We start from the raw sequence: 19493 nt of genomic DNA on the forward strand, positions 1-19493 counted from the left end.
GCCCCTTGTCTCATCCCCTGCTGTAGCAGCTGCACCTGCCGTGGTGATTCAGGAACACGGACATCACCCTAGCTGCCAATTATGGGAGGGCAAGGAGTGGCTACACCTGGCATTTACTCTCCTGAGCAGCTGCTGATTCTTTACGGGATTTATTTCTTTTTAGGGGAAAAAGGGCTGGAAACCATCCTCCTCTCTCCCCCATGAGGGAGAGCTTTTCTCCTAATACCTGCCTGCATTCTGAATAGGTGACCTGGAAAAGTGGATAGAACCATATGGACCACAAACTATGGGGCTTTCTTGGCAAAGATGCTGGAGTGGTTTGGCATTTTCTTCTCCAGCTGGATTAAGGCAAACAGAGGTTATAATCAACTTGCTCAAGGTCACACAGCTAGTAAGTGTCTGAGGCTGGATTTGAATTCAGGTCTTCCTGACTCCAAGCCCATCATTCTATCCACACCCAAGAAAGCAGGCTGAGCTCACCCTGACCAACTCCTTCATTTTACAGAAGAGCAAACTGGTTCACTTAGAGATGATTTGCCCAAATGGTGGGCGTTGTATATATTTTTTATTCTGCTGTTGGATGTTGCACCTTCCCCACTCACACTAAACATTTATCCTTCCCCATACTGGTTGAGACAGTTGTGGCTCTGACCCCTTCTTCTTTGTCTTCCTTCCTCATCATTTGGTAAAAGCTGCCCCAGCAGCTTTTCATTGTCCAGTAGGCATTTTTAAGCACTGCTATATTTTATGGCATCCCCCCCATTTTTTCTTTTTGCTTTATCACTTCTATCAGTTTTCTATAGCTTAATTTCCTTGCACATTAGTCATCGGCTGGCACCGAGGTCCAAGCCTCCTTCACATGTGCTCCATGTCCCGTCTTCATGCTTCTTCACTGGCCCGGAGCACTCCTTCCTCCGTCACTTTCACTCTTGGAATCCCTGGCTTCCCTCAAGATTGAGCTCTGTCAGCTACCTTCTGAGAGAGGCCTTTCCTGTCTCCATCTCACCTCCCACCCCACGTACTAATGCCTTCTCCCCCACTATATACCTTGAATGGTGTCTGCTTTGTATGTATCTAGTGATGCTTGCATTGTCTCCCTGTTAGAATATAAGCTCCTTGAAGGCAGAGACAGTTTCAATTTTGTCTTTATACCACTAGTGCCTAGCAGAGTGCCAGGGTTTTGAAAAGGAACAGTTGTGTGCTTGTTGCTTGATTTGCAAGGCAGCCTTGGAAGGGTGCAGACAAGATAGGGAGAGACGGAGGTGGGCTTCAGTGTCCAGGAAGGCATCCTGAGGAGATGGACCTTGAACTGGAGCCCTGGGGGGTGGTCCAGGGCTGGAGGAGGCTCAGCAGGGACGAGAAAGGCAGAGGCCCCTGATGCCCAGACTCCTGGATTGACAGGTACCAGTTGTACTCTAGTCTGAACCACCTGGACAGCTCTTTATTCTCTCTCAGTGGGGGGTGGGGGTGGGTCTCAGTACCTGGCAGCACCAGGCAGAGTCCTGCTGCCCAGCATAGGTGTTGCCCTGGCACCATGCCCCCCGTAATCCCAGGCATAGCCTCTGGCACTTGGTCTGCCTGGCCCTAGAAAGCCAAACTAGAAACCAGCAGCTATTGAAGCTACAGAGGCTGATTTGGGCTTGATGTAAAAGCCCCAGATGCTGGGAGGGCTCTTGCAAAGCAGAACGTGGTTGTGGGTTGCTTTCAGTTGAGGATGCCTTGTCAAGTCTGTTGTAGAGGGTGTTCTTGCGAGGGTGTGGGGTACAGATTCCATGACACTAGAAGTCCTTTCTGGGAGGGCATAATGCCTGTCTGCTTTCATGTCAGTAATTGTTCAGTCATTTTTCAGTCATCTCTATGACCCCATTTCGGGGTGGTGGTGATTTTTTTTTTTTTTGCAAAGATACTGGAGTGATTTGCCATTACCTTCTCCAGTTTATTTTTGAGATAAGGAGCTTGCCCAGCGTCACTCAGTACAAGCCTGGGTCTATAAAGCTTGACTCCCCAGAGGAGGAGCTTCAGGGGTCCCCAAAAGCGATGACATCTTTAAAAGAATAGAGGGAAGGGACTAAAAGAGGATAGAGGGAAGCAGACATCAAGGTGGGGCAAGGGGGAGGGTTGATGCTAGTAGGGGGTGGTCTGCCTAGGCCAGAGCTGGTGCTTTGAGGCACGGAGACAGATACCTAGAGAAGTTGAAGAGGTAACCGTGCAGTTCAAACTCGAGTATGATTAGTGCCCAGGTACTGGGGCCTTTAGATGAATCTCTAAGGAAACTAGGGAAATTGGAAGGTTGAGAAACTAAGGTTCATGTAGATGATTATTTCTCCTAACCTTTTTTAGGTGTCATTCTTTGACAGAATGACCATGGGCATTCTAGTGAAGCCTAAGGACTCATAAGAATAAAGTTCTTTTTTTTCCCTTTTTTTTTTGGAGGGGGGAAGGCAGGGCAATTGGGGTTAAGTGACTTGTCCAAGGTCACACAGCTAGTAAGTGTCAAGTGTCTGAGACTGGATTTGAACTCAGGTCCTCCTGACTCCAAGGCTGGTGCTCTACTTACTGCACCACTTAGCTGCCCTGGATAAAGTTCTTAAATGCACAAAATAAAATACATAAGATTAAAAAGGAAATCAAAGGTTAGTGAAAATAAAGATATAATTTCTTTTTTTCCCATCTAAGTTCAAGGATTTTTTCCCTCCTTCCCCACCAGAATCCATCCAGGGACCTCAGGTTAAGAATCTTGATCTAATTCCAGCCCCTGGTTTTACAGAAGAGAGGTCTAGAGAAGGAAGTGACAAAGCTGGCTGGTTGCTCCCTGGTCTTCTATTTTCTATTCTTTTCCACTAGTGGCCTCAGCTCTTGCATCAAGGGTTGCCTGTTTCCAACTATGATATATTTGTTCAAACTAAATGTTTTCCCCATCCCAGGTCAGTTGGGAGAGTTGTTTAGCTTTATCCTCTTCCCACGTCCCACTGTGGAGGGTTAGTCTCTTCTTCATGTCCAGATTATTATATTTTTTGGGGGGGAGCAATTGGGGTTAAGTGACTTGTCCAGGGTCACACAGCTAGTAAGTGTCTAGGGCACAATTTGAATTCAGGTCCTCCTGACTTCAGGGCCAGTGCTCTATCCATGGTGCCACCTAGCTGTCCCGTCATGTCTAGATTTTTCAGATTCTTGTCAGCATGGGGCTATGGCCTCATGGCTCAGTAATTTTTCATCTTCCAACCAAGACCTGGTACTGAATTGACCTGACCTTGGCTGGCATGGGGCCTGGGGCAGTGTGGGTTTGCTATGAAACAGAAGTATGTGAGCATAGAAGTTTGTTCATGGAACCACCAGCTTCTGTTACTTGGCATTTTTTCTTTGCATGGATGTAGCAGTTTTACATTTTTCATTTAAAAAAAATTTTTATTGATAGATTTTGTTTTTATATCACCTATATTCCTCTTTATCTTTCCCTTTCTGCCCTCCCAGAGAGCCATGCCATATAATGAAAAATTATATTATTACATGGTTTAAAAAAACAACCAATGAATATATTCAAAAAGTCCTAACGATATATCATATTCTATACCTATGGGATGACCCCTTCCCCACCTCTGCAAAGCAGAGAAGAGAATTTTTTTATGTCTCCTCTTTGGGCCAAACTTTTTTTTTTTTTTTTTGTAATTTTGCAACATTCATTTTTCAGTTGTTTGTGGTGGTTCTTTCTATTTTAATTGTTTTTTAAAATACACTTTTATTTATTGTCTTAACTATTTCCCAATTACATGTAAAACAATTTTTTAACAGTCATTTAAAAAAATTTGTGTTCCAAATTCTCTACCTCCTTCCCACCCTTGCCCCCTCCTTGAGACAGCAATCTTGGCTCTTATTCACTTTGTGTAAGTCTTCTCATATTTCTCTATATTCATCACATGCATTGTTTCTTACGGTAGGGTAATATTCCTTTAACTTCATGTGCGAGTTTATTTAGCTGTTCCTCAGTTCATGGGTAGCTACTTTGTTACCACAAAAGAGAAGCTTTTCTTTCTTTTTAAAAATAATTAAATTTTATTTTTAATGAATTTTTAAAAATAGATTTTTCTCTCCCATACCCTCGTCACTATTGAAAAAGGGAAAAAAAAAACCCCACTCAATAAATACACACAGTAGAGCAAAAACAAATTCCCCACGTTTATTTCTCATTCTATACCTGGCACTCTACTGTACCACTCATATGTCCCCAAAAGACCTAATTATCTGGTAATCACACCTCTGAGATAGACCAGTACTCTAACAATGTTAGAGGAAGGCCCCAGTACAGCACAGGTACAGATAAGTGAAAAGGGGCCTGTTGAGGATTTCTGTGAAACATTAAAATTCCAGTAATGTCTTTTTTATTTTATTTTATTTCATTTTTTTGCAAAGGGAGATGTCCCTGAGGCTTGGCTAACACCCAGACCTCTCTCTTCTGCCTTCCCAGCCCATTGGACACAGAGAGCTTCTTGGTGTCCCCTGGAATCAGCAAGTTTTCTGTGGGCAGCAGAAAAGGCTCCTTGTATAACTGGACACCTCCGAATACCCCCAGCTTCAGGGAAAAGTATTATCTTGTGAGTATTTGAGACTATTTCTCTCCTTGCCTCCCCCCAACCTAGCACAGTACCCTAATGGATGACTTCCCTGTACTGGTTGATGAGTGCAGTGGTTTAATCCAGTCCCAATCCTAACTGTGGGGAAGCTGCGTCCATCTGAGCCCAGAGGATGGAGAAGATGAGAGTTCAGTGTTACCAGCCTAGTATTTCCTTACCCCATTTTTAGACTATCACAGTGCTGTTTCTCGTCTTGATAGTTCCCTTTATTTTCATCGCACGAAAAAAAGGAGACAGCCTTATCATAGAATAATATATTTGTAGCTGAAAAGATCCTTGGAGATCTTCTAGTCTAGGCTTGCATAACCTGCGACCCGCCAAAGGATTTTGGGCAGCCGCAAAAAATGTAGAAGAAAACATCCTCTGCCTTTTTCTCGGGCTGCCTGAAGTCCTTTGGCGTGCATGTGGGCTGTAAGCAGCCTGAAGGCCGCAAGTTGTGCAGGCCTGTTCTAGTCCAGCCTCATCACTTTACAGACAAAGAAACTGAGACTTGGGACAATTGCCTAAGGTCAACAAGGTGATGGAGCTAGCTAGTTTGAACTGAGATCCTCTGACTTCAAACCCTGCGCTGTTTCCTTTCTTACTTTTTTTTTTAATTTAATTTTGTAGGCAGTCAGGGTTAAGTGACTTGTCCAGGGTCACAAACCTAGTAGGTGTCTGAAGCTAGATTTGAACTCAAGTTCTTCTGATTCCAGGTCCGGTCTAGTGCTACTTTCACTGAACCATGTTGCTGTTATGTTCCATCCCTGAGGGCAGAAACAAAACAATTGTGGCCAAATTAGAGCTGGTCATATTTGGATTTAATACAAGGAAGAACTTCATAATTAGAACTGTCCCTAAGTGGAATGGGCTCCTTCATAAGGAGATCTGTTCCCTGTTGTTGGCGGTGTTTCAGTGGAAGCTGGGTGACCATCAGGGATTATGTAGGAGGTCTTTCTGCACCAGGTGGGGAGCTGAACTAGATGACCCTGAAGGATCTATTCTACTCAGATTGTATGATTTGGTCTTTTCTTTTACCCTTTACCTTTGCTGGAATCAGAGCTCAGATTGACTAGTGGACTTCCATTTAATTAGGTTCCTTCTACTTTCTGGGACAATAACAAAACTGCTATAGTAGAAAATTGGTCCAGTCCAGATGATAACGATGCCCCTGCCTTCACTTGGGAACGTCCCCTTCAGACTTCCCCACACAGCCTGCCAGACTTAAAGCAAATCCACTCTTTCTGATTAAACATTTGCCGAAAGACCTTGACAGAAATCAGGTGGTGGGTTTCTTTGTGGGAAGAAAGAAGCCTGGAGTGATTTCAATTTGGAATACAAACTATGGAGACAAAACCCATAAAATAACCATTTGGGAATTTCTGCTCACCTCCTGACTCAGGGAACAGGAGATGTTAGCTGAGTGGGATGTCTTTCTATACATGCCTTCTCCTGGGATAGCAGGCTAGGAAATGAATTGCAAGCTACATAAAACTTGAAATAAATTGTTACCTGGGAGAGGTGAGAGTTTAATTAATTCAACAAACATTTATTTAGTATCTACTATGAACAAAGCACACAGAGGCACAACATGGAATATTCTGGTTAATCAGATATTCTAGTTAATAGAGAGCTACCACATGGAACACCCATAGGAAACTCCTCTCCACCCACTGTCTTATCTTGGTATCTTGTGGGCTACAAGCCTGTGCCAGAGGAATGCAAACTCACGCAGCAATAAAGCCTCAAACACTAGCTGAGGAGGGTCTTTATGTCTCCTCCCAAGTCCAGAGAGGCTCACTCATCACCAGGGGGTTGTAGAGTGACGAATTTGTCCGCTGACAGACCTCTTGAAAATCGTAGTGTCTCCAAAGTCAAAGAGGGTCGTGATCTGTCAAGGGAGTACCCACTCTGATGTAATCACAGTTCTTTGACATTAAGTACGATATAAGCTTTATAAGCATAAAGGATAGAATGTGGTTTTTGTTTCGGTTCAGAAGCCATTTACACATCTTGGGATTGTCCTGTCACCCCTTCAGAGAGTAGTTGTAACAAAGGGGGGTACGTAAGATATTCCACCGTTATGTATTTATGGTGTTGAGATTAAGAGGCAGTGATGTGCAAGGAAGCATTTCTGTAGCTCCTGAAGCTTGTATTCACCCCCTCCCAGTCTCTTTTCCAGCAGCCGCAGCACGGGCCAGAGGGCCGGAGGAATAGCCCACCCACTCACTCTTTGTTGAGCTACACGTCTGATAGTGACTTGGGTGTGCATCTTCGCGGGAAGAGCGCCGAGCAGCCCGACATGACCGAGGTGGATTCTTTCAGCTCGGACGACCCCAGAGAGACGGAGACGGGGACCTCAGCTTCCACCTCAGATGCAGGGTTCCCACTCTTCGTTCCTTGTCCCGATGCTTCCAGAGAAGAGGAGCAACGGGAACCCTCGGCTCCGAGCTCGGATGGGGCGTCCCCGAAGACATCTCAAAGGGCTGGGGACTGGCATGCGGTGGGGCCTAGCCCGCTGAACTTTGGTGCCAGTGACCAAACGAAGCTGCTCCGACCCAGCCTGCAGCAAGGCTCATTGCTCCAGGAGGGCGTGGTGTTTGACAGCCAGCAGAATCTGGGGGAGCTGGGAAAAGTGAAGCCCGAGGAACCCACGGATGGCACGAGCCAGTCTGTGGAGAAACTCCTGCAGGAGGTTTTAGATCTGCTTAAATTGGTGAACCTTAGGCAGACGCAGCTCCGGGAACTAGAGTACCAGGTGCTCTGCTTCAGGGATCGATTAAAGGTATAACTTGTCCTCCTAATAAATTTATATAGTGCTTTAATAAATTTATATTTATATAGTGTTTTAAGGACCCAAAGACTTTTCACTCCCATTATCTCATTCCATTCAACAACAAACACTTATTAAACACCTACTGCATATAGGACATTGTGCTCATGGCTTGTGGGGGGTGGGGAGGGGAGGGAATACAGGATTCAGCCAAAGCGGACGGTTCCGGTCCTCGTGAAGCTATAGTCTATTGGGAGATAGGACACAAACGGGTATAAGTAGTCCACGGAAAGTACATTAGGTGGGCATCATGTTTCTTGCCTTCTCGGTGTGCAAGGGATAGAGGAGGGAATTTGGAACTGAGAATAAAGAGTAAAAAAATTTTATAAAGGAAAGACAGTACTAAAAAAAAAAAAGGGGGCCATGTGAGGTCCAAGGGAGACCATCCATTGAGGACAGAGGAAGATTAGGGAAGGCTTCATGGAGAAAGTGGAACTTAAGTTTATTTTTAAAGAATGAGGACACGGGGAAAGGGGAAGACGAAGGCTTTTCAGTCAAAGGGGGAAATTATCTGAGGTCACTCAGGGACCTTTTATTTAGGGAACTTTCTCCTACCCTGACTTTCTTCTTATCATCATCACCCGCTATATAGTGCTGATTGTGTGTCAGGCACTGTGCTTTACAATTATCTCGTTTAGTTCTCACAGTTTGTGAAGCAGGTGCTATTATCACCCCCATTTTACAGATGAGGAACCGCACAGATGGGGTTAAGTGACTTGATCAAAGTCGCAGAGCTAGTAAGTGCCCGAGGTTAGATTTGAACTCGGGTCTTCCTAACTCCAGGCTTGGTGCTCTGTCCGCTGTGCCACCTAGCTGGCCCATTTCCCCTCCATTCCAATATCTCTCAAGGATAAAGTAACTTTGAGACCTCAGATTAACCCCAAGTCTTGTAAATAACCCCAGACTAGGAATCAGGAGATTTAGATTTTAGCCTTGACTTTGCCACGTATTGGCTCAGGGCAAGTAATTTTCCCCCTCTATAAACCTCATTTTCATTGTCTGAAAAATGGGGATGATAATTTCTGCCTTATCTACTTCATAGGGTTGTTATTGGGATTAAATGAGCATCAGCCAATAAACATTAAAGCACCTACTATGTGCCAGGCGCTATGCTAAGCACTGGGATTCCAAAAAGAGGCAAAAGACAGTCCCTGCCCTGAAGGAACTTGAGTGAAAGTATTCTATAAACTGTAAGGAATAGGGACTGGACCATGATATCTCTGGGAGAAGGAATACCCAGATGCAAGGGCATCCTCTGCCAATGTAGATCAATACCTCCTCTGCAACTTATCTTCGTAGAGGTGGTTAAGTGACTAGACCAGGGTCACACAGCCAGTACGTATCAGTGGGCAGGACTTGAACTCAGGTCTGATTGATTCATCTGCTGGCTCTTTCTCCTCTCTACCCTGCTGCCTGTCTCTTAATAGCTACATACAGAATTCGAGTGCTGCAGAAGCCCTTCAGTCCTCTGTGTGGATTTGGGAGGCAGTAGGATCTTGAGGCAATTAGGAGACCTGGGTTTGAATCCTGGCCCTGGCACTTATTGGCTGTGTGGCCAGGGGTGGGACACCTCACTGAGTCTGTTTCATCATCTGTAAAGTTGGGATAGTAAATACCAGTACCGTCTCACAGGGCCTTTTTAAATAAAGTGCCATATAAAGCATTATTAGAAATCCATTATTATCATGTATCTGCTATTTTGTAATTCAACCATCCTAGGCAGATAAGTGCTTTTTTTTCTATCGTACACTTCTTCCTGGAAGGGATTGTTAAGCCTCCCTGCTTTGTTTTAGGGCTTCCTAGGGTTCTAGTCACTAAGCCTTGTTTGCTGTACAGCTTTGCACAGGGAGATTTTGGCCTCACTCATTTCAGTCTGCTCCCCAGATAATGTTCCTGGTCTATTGAGGGGATATTGCTCTGAAGTCTTCTTTCCACCCTATTTCCTGATAGCCCAAGGTCACTAACCAGGAACATTCATCCATGGAGAGTTTGATGGAGACCATATTGGAAAGTTTTGACTTTTTAAATGCTGACTTCAACTCAGATGAGCTTTCCCTATTTGGCAGTGGCCAGGCCCACAGCGTAAAGTGAGTAGACCTCCCAACCCCAGGGTGGCCTCTTCCTCTCCTAGAACTTTATTTCTAATTGTTTTTCTGTTGTCCAAAGCTATCTGTTGCCCAGTTGGCATCAGCCTCTTCCATGGCCAGGCCTCAGAACGACTTGTCCTGGAGATAAAGTTGTTGAGGTTCGAAGCAGTGATCATCTGTGTTTTGGTTGGTGGTGGTTCACCCCTTGTTCAGTGTGTGGCAAACCACTTCTCTATGGGCCTCCTTCCTCCGTCTGTATAATGCATTAGACCACATTACCTTTGAGGTCCTTACTCATTCTAAGATTCTGATTTTGAGTTTGTAACGGGTTCTAAGTTTAAATTCTTATTAAGCAACTAACTTCTTTCCTTCCTCCCTCTCTTCTCTCTCTCCTTCCTCTCTCTCTGTCCACATAGGGTATCATACTCTTACCTGTGGTTGTAAAAGAAATGTAAATTTTGACCCCTGAAACCTTACAAGATATCTTGAGGTGGATGGGCTGAATTTCTTTCTTAAGGACCATGCCTTAAACCCAGGTTACTTTAGCTCTCATTGATTGGCCAACGGTAGGTCCCAGCCCAAGCCTCACTTGGTCATTATTCAGACCCTGATAGGTCAGAGTGAGTGAAAATAGTTGTTTCTATTTTGGCCAGAGACCCTGAAGGTCTTCCCCTCCCAGATTGACTTTTTTTTTTTAAACTAGGTAAAAGAGGCCATTCTTTGTGTCATTTCTTACCTATCCTTAATCACTGAATACGTGTCGCCTGAGTCAAACTGAGACCTAGGAAAGACCTTAGCTTAAAAAGGCCAAGGTCTCCCCCTGCATCCAGGACCCTCTCCAGTCATCCTGATCTATGTCTTGCTACTGGACCCAGATAGCTCCAGAGGAGAGAGTGAGGCTGGTGACTTTGCACAGCCCTTCCTCAAATCCAATTCACTTACAAGTCATGGCATCACTTTGTGGATGTCATGGTCCTCTTTGGGAATGAAGGATAAACAATGACAAGAAGATTCCCAACTGTGCTTTTCATTACTTTTTCTTTTGGGTCCCTTCTTAGTTTATCCATTTCTCCCTCTCTCCCTCTCTCTCTCTCTCTCTCTCCCTCTCCCTCTCCCCCCCCCCCCCCCCCCCCGCCCATATCTTTGTGTCTGTCTCCCTGGTCTCTATCTTTTTCTGTTTATCTCTGTATCTCTGTCTCTGTCTCTGTCTCAGAACCCAGGGTAGTATTCTACATATAGTAGGCACATAGTAAGTGCTTATCGAATGAAGACAGTATAGACTCTTGGGGCCTAGAGTTGGATTCTGTAATACAGAGCAGAATGGGGAAGGGGAGGGATGGTTAAAATAGTAACCAGTCTCTTTCTCACAATCCAATTCAGTAATGATGGCACTTCTCAGTCTCTGAAAGCATCAACCAAAGAACTCACAGCAGGAACTCATGAGCTAGACGTGCTTTTGGTGGTTCATCTTCATGTCTGCAAAGCTCTTTTACAGGTAAAGCATGAGGCCAAGTGGGAAGAATGGGAGGAATGCCCAGCCATAAGCATTTATGAAGACAATGGGCTGGGTGCTGGGGATGCGAGTGACACAATCCTAGTTCTACAAGACAAAGGGGAAGGGGGAAGGTTGGGTTTGGTATTGAGGAAGTGATAGGTCTGTCTTATCCAGATTGTGGTCCCTTTTAACTACCCGTGTGAATCACACCAGGTCACCTCTCTGGACCCACTTCATCATCTGTACAAACACAGCCGTGTAGTAGATGACCTCTAATACATATAGGTCATTGTGCCGGATTCTTTTGAGGACAATGTAAATTATGTCTCTTCTGTTTGTACTGAGCATTTCATATCCAAAATGGCAGCTAGGTGGCCCCGTGGCTAGAGCGCTGGACTTGGAGTTGGGAACACCTGAGTTCAAATCCTGTCCAGATGCTTAATGGCTGGGCCAGTCACTTAACCTTTGCCTGTCTCTATTCCCTTATCAGTAAAGTGGGGGTAATAATAGCCCCTGCCTTTCAGGGCTAAATATGATATAAATGAATAAAATGAATAACATGTATATGTTATACTACATAAAATGATATAAATAAATGATAAAATGGTAAAATGAAATAACATGTGTAAGGCCCTTTACCAACCTTGAAGTGCTATATAGACACCATATATGCATTAATTATTATTATTATTACTATTATCAGTAATTAAAAAGTCAAGCCACCCACCCTCACCCTGAGGAGTAAAATTAGTTTGGATACTTTACCAGGGTAGGTCCAGGCCTCTTGAAGAATGGCTATGAATTATTTCAAATGGGTTTTTACTAGCTCTGTCCCTGAGGCAACATGGACTATTTTCTAGAAACTGATGCGCCCCAACTTGTCAAGACTGGTCCAGGAGAGCCTTCTGGAAGAAGTGTCACAGCAAAAAGAGGTTCTGGAGAAGCTGTCCGTTCTCGATGTGGAGAAGGTCAGGAACGCTACGTCTGCTGATGAGCGTATGTAGCCTCGTGGAATCTACACTTGCTCACCAACTATGGGAAATACTGGGTGACGTGGAAAGGCTGATTTTTTACATTTAGGGATACAGCAGTAAAAATACCGGTCCTGATGATCTAGATAGGAAGCACAATTCGGCTGTTTACTATCTGTGTGGCCTTAGGATCAGGCCACTTGTGGAAATACTTTATAGATAGTAAAATGCTATGTAAATGTGAGCTCTTATTCTTATATAACTTGCCCAAGGTCTCATGGTAAGTGATGGAGTTGGGACTCACATTTGGGGTTTCTGACTCTGAAGCTATGGTTTTGTTTTTTCTGTTATGCCACCTTGCCCTTATAGCTTGAGAGTAGCATTATGGGCCTCAATATGTTATAAGAAGGAAAATCTCTTTAATCCTGTCACAGGGGCATGATATGGATCAGTGGTGTCAAACTCAAATAGAAGCAGAGCCACTAAAATATGTGTATTCAAATCCCTGCAGCCACATACTAACGTGGAAAACCACATGTTAACTTTGTCTATGTTCTATTGTATTTTTATTTATTTTGTTCGGCATTTCCCAATTACATTTTAATCTGGTTCAGGCAGCTGGCTGTGTTTGATGCCTTTCTAATGTATTCCACAGGGGAGTCATATTTGTAGTAGAAAGAAGCCACTTGAAAAAAAAAAAAGGTCTTGCTATCCATAGAATTTCCTTTTATTTAACTTTTTTAAAAATTAAATTTGTATTTCTTTCAATCAGTGAAAATCTGCCTTTCCCCCTCGGGAAAGAAAAACAAAACCAAACCTTTGTTTACAAATATGTATAGTATAGTCAAGTAAAACAGATTCCCCCATTGTCCACATCCAGATAAAATATGTCTCAATCTGCCTCCTGAGCCTTATCACCTCTTCATCAGGAAGGTATCCATAGAATTTCAGAGGCCAAAGAAATCACATACTTAAGTGCCCACTTTGAATAGCAAAACTCTAGTCAGAAGGAGAAAGTGTTTAAGAAGTTTTAAGTTCTAAGAAAGTATTTGAGAAGTTCAGAGACAAACTTGCCTTTATACAGGGCTTTTAGATTTACAAATCACATACATAGCCTCAGAAAAGTGGTTTGCCTAAGGTCATTCAGATTATAAACGATAGAGCCCAGACTCAAGCCCAAGGCTTCAGACTTAGTCCTGTACAGTTTTCACTATACCATGCTGTCCGCATTGGATTTTGGAGAACTTCGGATCTTCTGAGAACTAGAGAATAAAATGGAGTTAGAGAGAGAAGCCCTATATTTGTCCGTCTTTGAGAATTGTTTGTAACTCCTCCCCAGACTTTAAAAAACTATAAGGCTGTTATTAACAGGGGGGAGAAGGTCAGAGGCTGTCCTCTCCTTGGAGGATGCTCTCAGAAAGGAGTTCTCCAGTGAGGATCAGTAAAGCTCACAGGATACTCATGTGGATAGCAGGGGTTGGCATCAGGGAGATTTGATTTCAGGAACCTTTTCCTGAACAGGTAGTGCCAGAGTTCTGGGCAATTAATGATTCCAAATCTGGATTTTCAGTTATTCCCCAAGCCAAGAAGAAGAAGCGGTATCTGAAGATGTGGAGTGAATGCACCGAGCCAGGAGGGCTCCTATTCTGCTCAGCAAAAAAATTCCAAAATCAACTGAAAAAAATGTTTCTGCACAAAATTAAAGGGAAATATCCTGGACAACTTGAGATAGGTAGATTTATTAATCTTTTTCTTTTCTGGGGGGCTGGCGGGGGGAAGGCAGGGCAATTGGATAACTTGCCCAATGTCACACAGCTAGTAAGTGTGTCAAGTGTCTGAGGCCAGATTTGAACTCAGGTCCTCCTGACTCCAGGGCTGGTGCGCTACTCACTGCGCCACTTAGCTGCTCCAAGATAGATAGATTTATTAATAACTCTTTGTATTTCAATTAATCACAAGCATTTATTAAGCACTTACCATCTGCCTGGTACTATGCTAAGCACTAAGGATACAAAAAAAAATAGCCCCTGCCCTCAGGGAGCTTACATTCTAATGAGGAGATGATGTATATTAACAAAAACATGCAAAGTAAATATTGAACAGCTGGAAGGAGACCTTAAAGGGAAATTACAGATTGCTCCTGAGGGGACCAAGAAAGGCCACCTCCAGGAGGTGGTGTTCAAGTTGTCTTAAGGGAGGCCAAGAATTCTAAGAGTTGGAGGTTGGGAAGGAAAACCTTATAGGCATGGGAAACAGCCAGCGCCCAAAGGTGAGAGAAGGGGTGTCATGTGTAGGCCAGAATGGCTAGATTGTGTGAAAGGGAGTGAAATGTAAGAACGGTAAGATAGGAAAGGGTCTGGTAGAGAGCTTGAAATGCCAGCAGAAGACTTTGTCATTGATCCTGGTAAGAACAGGGAACCACTGACATTTATTGAGTAAGGGGGTGACGTGGTCAGATCTGTGTTTGAGGAAGATCACTTTGGCAGCTGAGCAGGGGCTAGTTTGAAGCAGGGAGAAACCTGAGACAGCGAAGACCAATTAGGAGGCTATTGTAATAATGCAGGCAGAAGGTGATATGAGCCTGAACTAGGATTGCGGTTGTTTTAGTAGAGAAAAGGAGCCGTATACCAGAATTGTTGTAGAGAAAGAAATCATAAGATTTGGCAATAGATCAGATATGTGGAGAGAAAGGGAGGAGTCAAGTATGCTGAGGCTCTGAGCCTAGATAACCGAGGAAGATAGCATCCTTAACAGTAATGGGAGATGAGCAAGAACGGAAGTTTGGGGTGAAGGAAAGATAACGAGTTCTATTTTTGAAATGTTGAATTTGAGATGTCAGGAAAGAGATCAGGGCTCGATATACAGACCTGGAAATCATCTGCATGGAGATGATTACTGGATGCTCAGAGGCTGATAAGCTTATTAAATGAGATAGCATAGCGTGAAAAGGGAAGAGGCCTAAATGGACAAAACATTGGGGGTACCCCCAGTTAGTTGGCATGACATGAAGAATGGGTAAAAAACAATGAGTGGGTGGCCAGACGGGGAGGGGGAGAACCAAAAGGGGACAGTCATAGAAACAGAGAATAACCAAAGGGAGAAGGTGGTCAGTACTGTCAGATGCTAGAGAGAGGTCCAGAAGGATGTAGATAGAGATGAGGCCATTAGAGCTGGCCATTGAGAGATCATCAGTAACTTTGGAGATAGCAGTTTCAGTTAAATGATGAGGTCAGAAGCCAGATCATAGAATTTCAAAGTGACTGAGAGAAGTGGAGGCACCAGTTGCAGACAACTTTTTAAAGGAATTTAGCTGTAAAGGGGAAGAGACATAAAGGATGATAGTTGGAGGGCATGGTAGTAAGGGGTATTTTGTTGTTGTTTTTCAAGGATGGGGCAGATCTGGTCATGTTTGTAGAGGGCAGGGAAGGATCCAGTAGATGGAAAGGGAGTGAAGATTAGAGAGAGAATGGGAATAATGGTGAGATGATCTGTGACACAAGAGGGAGAGGATGAGATCCTCTTGGCTTTGGCAAGCACAACGGCCTCCTCCTCCTCAGATTGGAGTTTAGGAGGAGATAGTGGGAAATCAGAGGGATTGTTGTTGTGTTTGTCCTTCGTTCCATGGTCCATCCAGGACCATGACAACATGACCTGCAGTTGACTTTGATTTGAGTGAGGGGGGGCTGTGCAAGGTCACCAACCTCACTTTCTCCTCCAGAGCCATCTGGGTCCAGTGGCCTGATATTCACCAGGGTGACTGGAGATGGCCCAGGATGTAATGGGAAACCCTGGCCCTTTTAGGCTAAGACCTTTTCAGGTGCTCACTGTGAATGAGGTAACGCTCATTCAGTGAAGAGGCTTCTTTAAGAAGTTAATCAAGGGATGGTCCCTTTATTAAACTCAAAAAACTGGGAGGGGAAGACTCAGGGTTCCTGGCCAAAAGAGAAACAGTTATTATTTAGTTTTTACATTCACTCTGTGCTAGGAGGGCAGGGACCTATTGTCCAATCTATGAGCTCCAGAGTGAGTTGGGTTTAAGGCTTGGTTTTGAGAAAGAAATCTAACCAGTAAACCCAAAGTAAAGGAGGCAGCCTTTGGCCATCGAAATGTGCCTTGAGAGGAGAGGAGAGGTTGCTCACAGGTTGTGTTTGTCCTTTGTTCTCGAATAGGACCATGACATGAAGGAAACGATGACACGACTTGCAGTTGACTTTGATTTGAGTGAGGGGGGGTTGTGCAAGGGCACCAGCCTCACTTTCTCATCCCTGTCAGGGGGATATGAGGTGAGGAGAGGAGTTCTTGGGAATTGTCTCGAATTGTTTACATAAAATGTGAGGTATGAGGTTCTTAACAGAGAGATTTGGTGGGGGGCAGGGTCATGTCATAGGATATTTGAGGAGAGAGGGAAAAGCTTCAACTGCTCTGATGCATGGGATAGGGAACCAATTAAAGAAGAGTGGAAAGATTGTCTTGCTATAGTGAGGGTTCAGTTGAGATGAGCTAGTATAAAGTTATAATGGACCCATTCAGCACAATTATACTATTTTCTCCCACTCTGTTCAGCCCTCTTATAAGTGTAAGCTGTTTGCTTTCCGAGGGGCAGAGGGTACTGATGAGGTGTGAGAACCAAAGCTGATTTACCTCAAAGGATAATGAGTTTTGGGGGGCATGATCATGGAGTCCAGTCCAAGAGGTGGTGGGACTGGTGGGAGATGAAGAGTTGGCTGGCCTGGGAGACATCTTTAAAATGGAAGTTTTGAGAGGAGTTTTGCTCCACTCTCCAGTCCTCCAATCAAAGGGGCAGAGGGTACTGATAAGATGTGAGTACCAAAGTTGATTCAATCTGGAAAGATGGTGGGAGCAATCCAAATTTGGAATTTGACAAGGTGTGATCAGCGATAGGGCAATAGAGCAAGAGATCCAAGAGTATAGTGTAGGATTGAAATGGTTTACTGAGGAGTCAAAATTGGGAAGAGAGGATAATATACCCAGAACAGGGGTGAGGGTATGGGATAGTGCTAAGAGATAGAGGGATTTGATGTCACAGTGAATGAGGCATACAAAGAGATGGAAAAATGAAAAAAATTATGAGTTCTTGAAAATGAAATTGGAGCATGTATGTGTGATGACAAAATCAAGGGATATGACCTTCCCTGGGCATACTGGGGTAGAATATCTGAGAAGTAGGTTGTGGGAGCTGAGTAGATTGAGGGACTGGGAAGGTAATATATTTTAGGGAACATCAACATATGTGTTAAAATCCCCTAGAACAGTGGTATCCAAACCCAATAGAAACTGGGGGTCAATGACCATACATAAAAATCCCTGTGGGCAGTATATTGACTTGAAAACCATATGAAATATGAATCATATGAGATAATATATTAAAACCATATGTTAACATTATCTATATTCTATTGTATTTTGATTTATTTTGTTAAATATTTCCCAATTACATTTTAATCAGGTTTGGGCTGTACTTGGGAATGTTGCAGACCACAATGTGGCCCTTCGCCACATGTTTGACACCTCTGCCCTAGAATGAGGGTGGGAGTTGGGAAGGGTAGGAAGACTCTAGGCTACTGATTAGCCACTAGTCACTTAACTCATTGAGAAAGGAGGGGGAGAATTCTGGGGGGTGATAAATAAGAGCTATTAGAATCTGGCTTGGGTGATAAATTTGGATTAAATGAACCTTAAAAGAAGGGAAGCTGCTGAAGGTGATAAGGGAGAGGGTGAAAGTAGCATTAGGGAACAAGGAGTATTCTGGTGCCCCTGCCGTGATTAATGAGTCAGGAGGTATGAATATAAGTGCATTTCAAGTGTATCAGGGAAAGCAGTGTCATCAGGAGAGAGTTGGGTCTCAGTGAGAAAAAGAAGATGGAAAGAGTGACACCTTCATCTTAGTGAAAGCAAGCTTGTTAATTATGGAACTGGCATTCCAGAGGGCACAGGGGAAGGCACAGGCAGATCTGGAATGGGACATTAGCAGTAGAGGGTTGAGAGGAATGGGAATAAAGAAATGGACAGCTGAGTTTAGGGAGGACATTACATTCTTTAGCAGCTGGAAGAGTAGTTGGAAATGAGGGTATGCTAACCATTGGTTAATTAATCTAGGCAGAGTAGGTGGAGCAGTGGATAGAGCACCAGCCCTAGAGTCAGAAGGACCTGAGTTCAAATGCAGCCTCAAACACTTACTAATTGTGTGACTCTGGTCAAGTCACTTAGCCCAACTGTCTCCAAAAAAAAAAAAAAATCTAGGCAGAGTAACAGTGAGGTCCCCAGATGAAGGTCGGTAGCCAGGTTTGTCAATGATTTGAATTGAATTTTTTAGTTCTCAAAGTGCTTTTTGCCTATATTATCACATTTGTGTCCTATCCCAATCTTATGGGCTAGGCAGGGCAGGGATTTCCAACTCTGAGACCTAGAGAGATTAAATGATTTGCTTAGTCCACATAGCTAGTAAATGGTAGAACTGGACTTGGACTCTGATTTTTGAGTACAAGGCTCTTCCCAAAAGTGCCACCACCTCTCAGGGCTGAATTAGTTCCCTGTATCTCAGAGTGTAGAGTTTAATCTAAACACTATCACTACTGAGAAATTCATTGTATTTGTAAGCAAGGCCATTCTAAGGAACAAACCTTGTGGTTAGGCAACTTATAGACCAAAGACTTACCTTGTCTTCCTTTTTAATCTACATTTAAAAATGTTTTCAAAGGGTTTTGAATAGATAGCTCTCCTTGCTTAGCTAGAAAAGTCACTTTTGGAAGCATTTAAGAAGTAGGGGAAGAAGAGGTACAATTCTTTTTTAAGTAGACTTTTTAGATAGTCAGTAAACATTTATTAAGCACCAGTCCCTGTGCTCAGCATTGGGAATACAAAAAGGAAACAATAGACAGTCCTTACCCTCAAGGAACTCACAATCTAACTGGGGAGACAAGCAAACAAATAGCACAAACAAGCTATATATAGGATAAATAGAAATAAATAAGAGAAAGGCACCAGAATTAAGTAAGGCTTCCTGTAGAAGATGGGATTTTAGTTGGGACTTTAAAGGAAGCCAAGAAAACCATTAGGCAGAGATGAGTAAGGAGGGTATTTCAGAGAGCTGCCCATGGGGGAAGCCAGAGCCAAGATACGGAGTGTTTTGAAGTTCATGGAACAGCCATGAATCTCTGGAATTGAAGAGTACAAATCAGAGAGGAAGGCTTAAGAGTAAGGTATATGGAATATGTATTTTGAAAGACAGCTGAAGATATTCAGTATTTCATTCTGCATGTCTTCCTACTTATTGTTTTATAGAATATATATAATATTATATATATGTACATATATACGTACATACATACATATATGTACATACATACATATATATGTGTGTGTGTGTGTGTGTATATATATATATATATATATATATATATATATATATATATATATATATATCTCAAAATAAGAGGACATGATTCTGGTATTCAAATATGGGAAGGGCTATCAGAAATA

At 43.4% G+C, this 19493-nt stretch overlaps 1 protein-coding gene across 1 annotated transcript in view; it reads left to right on the forward strand.

Annotated features, from left to right (window-relative positions):
• The window catches only part of RIPOR3 (RIPOR family member 3), a 53867-nt gene that overhangs the window by 26872 nt on the left and 7502 nt on the right, over window positions 1-19493 (forward strand). The window contains exons 11-16 of the mRNA XM_036751599.1: window positions 4463-4589; window positions 6778-7392; window positions 9391-9527; window positions 10908-11022; window positions 11883-12018; window positions 13564-13725. Coding sequence (XP_036607494.1) covers window positions 4463-4589; window positions 6778-7392; window positions 9391-9527; window positions 10908-11022; window positions 11883-12018; window positions 13564-13725 — 1292 coding nt within the window. The remainder of the gene's footprint in view (window positions 1-4462; window positions 4590-6777; window positions 7393-9390; window positions 9528-10907; window positions 11023-11882; window positions 12019-13563; window positions 13726-19493) is intronic.

This window comes from Trichosurus vulpecula, chromosome 3 (genome assembly GCF_011100635.1).
Source record: "Trichosurus vulpecula isolate mTriVul1 chromosome 3, mTriVul1.pri, whole genome shotgun sequence".
Classification (NCBI taxonomy): Eukaryota; Metazoa; Chordata; class Mammalia; order Diprotodontia; family Phalangeridae; genus Trichosurus; species Trichosurus vulpecula.